Source organism: Populus trichocarpa, chromosome 3 (genome assembly GCF_000002775.5).
Source record: "Populus trichocarpa isolate Nisqually-1 chromosome 3, P.trichocarpa_v4.1, whole genome shotgun sequence".
NCBI lineage: Eukaryota > Viridiplantae > Streptophyta > Magnoliopsida > Malpighiales > Salicaceae > Populus > Populus trichocarpa.
In genome coordinates this window covers 3,883,355-3,890,334 of record NC_037287.2, presented here as the reverse complement: position 1 = coordinate 3,890,334, position 6,980 = coordinate 3,883,355, and the positions used below count along the sequence as shown (strand labels likewise).

The 6,980-nt window shown below is 32.4% G+C and overlaps 1 protein-coding gene across 1 annotated transcript; it reads left to right on the top strand.

Annotated features, from left to right (window-relative positions):
• Window positions 1-3,565: 3,565 nt before the first annotated feature.
• On the top strand, window positions 3,566-5,412 carry LOC18096729 (dof zinc finger protein DOF3.1). Its single transcript, XM_006385272.3, has one exon. It carries the CDS (start codon window positions 4,457-4,459, stop codon window positions 5,162-5,164), a length of 708 nt encoding a protein of 235 aa, XP_006385334.2. The 5' UTR covers window positions 3,566-4,456; the 3' UTR covers window positions 5,165-5,412.
• Window positions 5,413-6,980: the final 1,568 nt, after the last annotated feature.

The window sequence follows — 6,980 nt, the reverse complement described above, 5'->3', positions numbered from 1 at the left end:
TCAAATTGTGTAATCTTATTTTTTGCGTCAAAAACTAAACTAATGCAATTTCTTTTGTGTTTTTTTTACACCCACACACACACACATACACACTAGCTGCAACAAAATCAAGACTAAAAATCAATGAAACAAACAACTTAGAAAACTAAAGATAGATAAATAGATAAAACTTGATTTTAGAACTTTTTCCTGATACCTTCTGATGTGAACTCCGAGGGTAAGAACCATTTAATCCACACACAATAAAGAAACAACTCAAGAAAACTAAAATCAGATTGAAGATAAAACTCAACACAATTATTACCTGAACCAAGATACTAGTGTTATTAGATGAAAGAAACCTCAACCCTATGATTATAATGAATCATGAATTGAAGGTATAAAGGAAGAACACCATAAAAACAGTTGATATTTGATAAGTTTAAGAAAAGATCAATGAAATTTAAGATAAAACTTGACACAATCATTACTTGAACCAAGACACTAAAGTTATTAGATGAAAGAAACATCAGCCTTATGATTATAATGAGTTATGAATTGAAGGTATAAAGGAAGAATACCATAAAGACAATCGATATTTGATAAGTCCAAGAATATATCAATGAAGAACCAAAAGTATAAGCGACCTCGCCATGCAAAATATTATTCTAAAAATAATCAAAGTCTATAAAAAAACCTTAATATAAGCTAAATAACTCTATTTATAATAGGTAAAAAAATTACTAAATAACCCTGTTTATATGCTAAATTACCCTATAAGGCTAGGAAAATAATAAAAGAGTATTAATCCAAATAGAAAAAAGAATCTAAAACAAAACTAGGAAAATAATATAAATCTCGTATGGTAGATTTTGGACCTTATCACAAGGCTTTTGATATCTGATCACTATGAAATTAAAGGCTTTAGAGTCTTTTAGAAACATTTTAGTCTAATTCAATTATTGAATCAGTAATATGTTTCATGGTATAAAATTATACATTAGAAAAAAATAAAGCCCAAAATTGACTTAAATGTTCTTGAATGATAAAGATTATTTCTACATAAGTAATCCTTGCAAAATAAAGATTGTTGCCTAATTGATGTTCTTAAAAAGTAAGTAATCCTTGCAAAATAAGGATTCCATAAGTAATTAAATCCTAACTTTGTAAAGATCTTAAATCACATGGAAAACAATCATTTTCTGAATATTCTTGTTTGCTGGTAGATTTCAATCTTGATTTTAAACACGTCTTTCCCTATCATTTAGATGATTTACTAAGTATATAATATATGGATGGAAAGCTTGAGATATCTAGTTTCTAGCCCAACTTGAATTGTAGCAAAATTTCTTATGTTGCTTCATATATGGTCCAAACAATACACGAAAGTCTAGTATAATAGATTTGTAACTTGTTAATGTAAGTATTTAGAATCAGCCCAATCAATTCCTCTTGGATCTTCTTAGTTTTCAAACCTTTTAGTGCTTCTTAGCTATGCTCACTAATTCACGTTAGAAAAATATTTCTAACTAGATTAAAATAAACTAAACAAAAAAGACCTTTTTTATCCTACAAAAGAAAATATAAAATGCTATCAATGTTTTTTATAAATTAAGGATGCTTTGCTCTAGAATAACTAGAATTTTCTTCACTTTTATCTTGGACCAGTTGAATACATAATTATATGTGTTATATGATTGCATGATAATTTTTTGGTGTGTTTTTTTTATTAGTTCATGCAATACTTTTTTTGATTCCTCATTCATTCTAGATCTAACACAATATAAATTAGTTTATTTAGCTATAGAATAGAAGTCAATTCACCTAAATATGTTTGTTACTTTTTTTGTTTTTGTTTTTGATAATCATCAAACCTTTTTTTTAAACAAACTTCATAGCTAGTTGTTTTAAACATGTTTGAGATGCTATGTTTAATGTTTAAGAAACTTATCAATTTTTTTTAGCATCTCCATACCTTTTTACACACACACACACACTTTTTAACTGAAATTCTTACAAATTATGAAAAAATTACCAACTCATTAAGATTCTCAATTAGATAAGTTCACTTTTAAAACCGATTAAAACTTATAACTTACTATTCTTTATAAACAACTTGTTTCCTAAAATTCACAAATAAAATCAAACAAGTGAGAAATTGAGTTTTAGTTTAGAAACATTCAATATAATAAAAATATGACAATTTGTAATCATAATAAAAGGACTAGCATGCTTACTAAACAGATAAATAAACTTGCATAAATGACTGAACCACAATCCTAACATACATACTAATGTATAAAATTAAACAAAACTAAAAAGGGTACTTGTTGAAGCACTTTAAAATTGATAAAGTTTTATTGTTGTAAATGATTAATTCTTTGTCTATAAAACTTTATTACTTACCTCTTAGTACAAAAGAACTTTCTTCACTAAACCTCCTAAGATTTTAACAACGTCACCTTGTTTAGATGCACTCCTAAATAAAGTCTAACAAACCAAGAAAATAGTACTTAATTATCTCTTTACAAGGAATGAACCTAAACTCTTGACAAGAAAGAAATTTAAAGAGGAAAGAAAAGCTTTAAAACTAGAAGAGCAATATTGGAAAATTAGGTGAAGAAAGAGTGTCAAATTTTGCCAAAATAGTGCATAATTAACCAACCCTAAACACTCTTCTTTAACCCTTTTCAATACAGAATTTTAGGAACTAAAAGTTTTTGGAATTCCTCATTAATAATTTTATTTACCCACCATAAAATCAAAATTAAATCTACATATTTTTGGATTTAAATCGGGTGACTTTTGAGCTGAAAAAAATTATTCAGATAACGTAACATTCATAGGTCGAAGAAATAATTCTTAATTTACCAAACTCAAACCCAAATTTTAGTTAGTAAAAAATAATCTTTTGTAACCCAAATATTATTTTACAATAAACCCAAACTTAGTCTCGAACATGAGACAAGGTTAGGTTGGCTGTGTATATGAGTTTTAACCTAAAGCCCACTTTACTTAGGTCATTTCCACTCTAAAAGTTTAGGTGCTTTTTTGATTAAATTTTAACTTTTTATCTTCCCACTATATAAACACCAATTTTTTTTTTTTGTTTCTTTTTCAAATGTGATAGAGTTATTTTAGAGGGTTTTGGATAAACATGTTAATTAAAAAATATTTAAGATCAATTTCTTATTTATTTATAAATTATTTAAATCATGTTGATGGTAAATGTCAAAAAATTTATATTAAAAATTAAAATTTAAAAAACTTTTAACTTTAAAAATAAATAAATTTCACTTTTAATTTATTACCGTGCGTATTAACCATATTTTTAAATAAATTTTTCAACATAGCTACAACTAATCATCGGCTATACTTGGTTCATTTAAATATATACTTGCATGTCATGTTTGTTTTTTTGTTATCATCTTTCTTGTTTGATTGAAGTTTATATTTGGCAAACATGGTGTTGTTTCTCATAAATTAGGTGAGGAGAGCATTCAATCATTTGGAATTGACATTTGCTACCTCGCCAAAAAAACAAATTGAAGCCCTCAAATAAAACAAAGGCCAGGCTACCGTTTCCGTTAAGGTATATTGTATTAAATCAACCAAAACTCATTTACTTTTTGATTAAAATACTGCCGCCATTATTAGACAATTTAGCTTGGTGTTAGTGCGTGATGAGCAGTGGTGTCCAGCGGGTGAAATGAAGCCTAGCCATATCCAGAAAAAAAGAAAAAGAAAAAAAGAAAAAGAAAAACAGAACTTTGAGGTGTTTTATAGAGGTCACTCTCACGCGGAAACACACAATGACACCAACAAACCGGTTGATAGATTGATCTTCGTCTTCTTCTTCTTCAAAGATTTTTCAGTCACAAATATCCTCTTCTCATCTGCTTCTCTCATCGTTTCTTGAACAAACTGACCTTCTTTCTTTTTTGTTTTTATCCTAAAATTGAAAGAAATCCAGTCTTATTAGTTTTCTTCTTCTTTTGATAGTTTTCCATGAACAATAACAACTTAACTTGGAGCTCATGTGCTTTGTCTGGTTAATTATGGCTTGAAACTCCATCTGGTTTTGTCTCATCACCTCTACTCTCATCAAATTGCATGCTTTTTGTTTCTCTCATCTTTTTCCACCTGACAACTTCATCAGCTCGTAAATTCCCACAAACCATTTATCGTATTCATACATAGAAATAATAAAAAACTCACTCTCCTTGCAAAACTTGAAGACTACTCGGTCTCTCATCAAATCAAAGACCATAAATTTCAAGTCTTTTTCGTTGCCAAATAAAGCCAGATAATCTCTCCAAATCCCACATAATTATCCTCGGAAAAATCAGCTTCTCTTGTTCATGTTTCATGTTAGAAACTAGCTAGGGAGACCAAATCCACCTCCAATTCACAAATCCTCAGAAACCCGTCTCTCTTTATCATTCAATACAGTCTCAGAAACAGAGAACATCAAGATATGCAAGATCCATCGACAGCATTCCATACAATAAAGCCTCAGTTTCCAGAGCAAGAGCAACTCAAGTGCCCCCGCTGTGATTCCAACAACACCAAGTTCTGCTACTACAACAACTACAACCTCTCTCAGCCCCGTCATTTCTGCAAGAACTGCAAGAGATACTGGACCAAAGGTGGCGCTTTGAGAAACATCCCCGTCGGTGGTGGCAGCCGCAAGAACACTAAACGTTCCTCAAACACCAAACGCGCCAATCCCGACCCCAATCCCGACCCCGTTAAGCCAACCCGCCGGGTTGCGGACTCCTCCTCCTCCTCAGCGACCTCGTCAACATCGGGACAGCAGCTGGCGGGTAATGGGAATCAGGATCCGACCCGCGTATATGGGGTGGAAGCGGATCCGGACAGGAAGATACTGGATATGGGAGGGAGCTTCAGCTCGTTGTTGGCATCAAGCGGGCAGTTTGGGAGTATTTTTGAAGGGCTGGATTCAGGCGGGTCGGGCTTGAAAATGGTGCGGATGGGTGGGTTTGGGGAGGATTTGAATGCGGGTCCAAGTAGAGACCCGGGTTTGGATTTGCAAGGGAGCAGTAACAATAACACTACTAATGATGGTGGTGGCGAGAGTTACTTGCAAGGTGGGGAGTGGGGAAATAGTAATAATGGGTGGCCTGGTCTTGCTATTTACACTCCAGGTTCTAGCTTCCAATAGTGCTTTTTTCTGTTTATTTTTTTTTCTCACTTTTTTTTATGATGGTGTGTTTATTGTGATACGTTGGGTTATTTATGATGGCAAGTAAAAGTGTTGAAGAGGGGACAGTGAATTTGTTGTTAGCACTTAAATCCTAGCACCTCAGCCCGTAGCCATAATATCACTCTTTTAATTTGGTGTTATTTTGTGTGGGTTTTTTTATTTATTTACAAGGAGAAAAAAAAAGGGTAAAAAAGACTTTTCCTTTATTCTGTGTCCTTGTTTTCAATTTTTCTATTTTGTGATGCGGAGAATTATGACTTTTTTTTCCCTTGTTTTCTTAGGTCATGTTAATGCAAGAAAGTGTTGCTCTGCCTTGTTTTCTAGCTTGAGTGTTTACTGTGCCAGTGTGCTGTGCGTTACAGGTCTCTTCTAAAAATGTTTTTTTAATAAAAAAATATATTTTAAATAAAAAAAACTTTAAAAAATATTTCTGCCTCCTCTGGTACTCCAAGCAACCACAGAATTTGAATTTTCATGAATGTGGTGGCCTAGATAGTGCAGAAGGATTTGACAGATGGTTGCTTATGAGTGAGACGATTTTGATGGAATGGGAGAAAGATATGGGAGGGAGATCCAAAGTCCACGATTCCAGTTATATCTTTGCAAGTTCTGTCTTACCAAGGCTAGACAAGGTTCAACCTTTTTTCTTCTTGGATATCATTTCTTATTATAATGTTTTGGTGTGGAGTATTACGATAGATAGAAGTTGTTTTTTAAATTATTATTTTTTTAAATATATAAAAATAATTTTTTATTTTTAAAATTTATTTGTAATATATTTAAATTAAAAAATAAAAAATAAAAAGTAATTTTTTTAAACGTTTTTAAAACACATAAAACGAACAAGTTATAATAATTATTACACAACCCAATCATTTAACAAAACTGACCCTTGATAGCTTGGAAGTGTTATCTCTATTCTCTAGTGTGAAAGCGAGTTTTGAAATGCCAGGGCTCCACTAGACCACCTAGGGTTGTATTTCTTGACCCTAGAAATTGCAGGCGGTAGCTATGAAGCTCCTACGAGTCAATTTGCTCCACTTGGCTGCAAATGTCTTGCGGTGGTGGGGGTAGTGGTGGAGGTCGCAGCAGAAGAAATAACTACACCGTCCCAAATCACACAACCGTGACCCCTGAGAGCAACTTTCACACGCTGCTGGTGACCCTCTTAATGTGAACGTTGAAATCTATATTCGGCAAAATTTCCCAAAAATAAAATAAAATAAAGTGATAGGATCTGGGAACTAATCTAATTATGTTAAACTGATGAGGTCTTTTTCTACAGAATGAATTGAACCATGGAAATGGAAACTGCTCTCCCCCCTCTTAGCCCCATGGACCACACACCAAGACGGCGTTTAATTGGACCACCATGGTTTAAGAATTTCACCTGCAAAACCCACCGCTTGTGTGAGACTGCCACCGTTAAGAAGGCGAAGTAGGAAAAACGAGCCCACAAGGAATATATTTTGTTTTAGTGACACACTAATGTGGGTTTTCAGCAGGACAATCTGGGCATTCAGCCTCAAGGATCTTCGATTATACAATACACAATGTAAAGAAGCAGTCTCTAAGATTACAGAACACTTGATGAAATTTGATGTTGACGGAGCTCCAATATTTTATTGAAGAAAGGTATGTGTTTGTTTAATAAAATAATTCTGATGCATTAAAAATCAAATAATTCTTCGTAACAGTTTAATTAGATACCACTACAAGACAAAACGTTATTCTCCCCTCCTTTTACACTACAGGTAAAGATTCTTCTATGTAA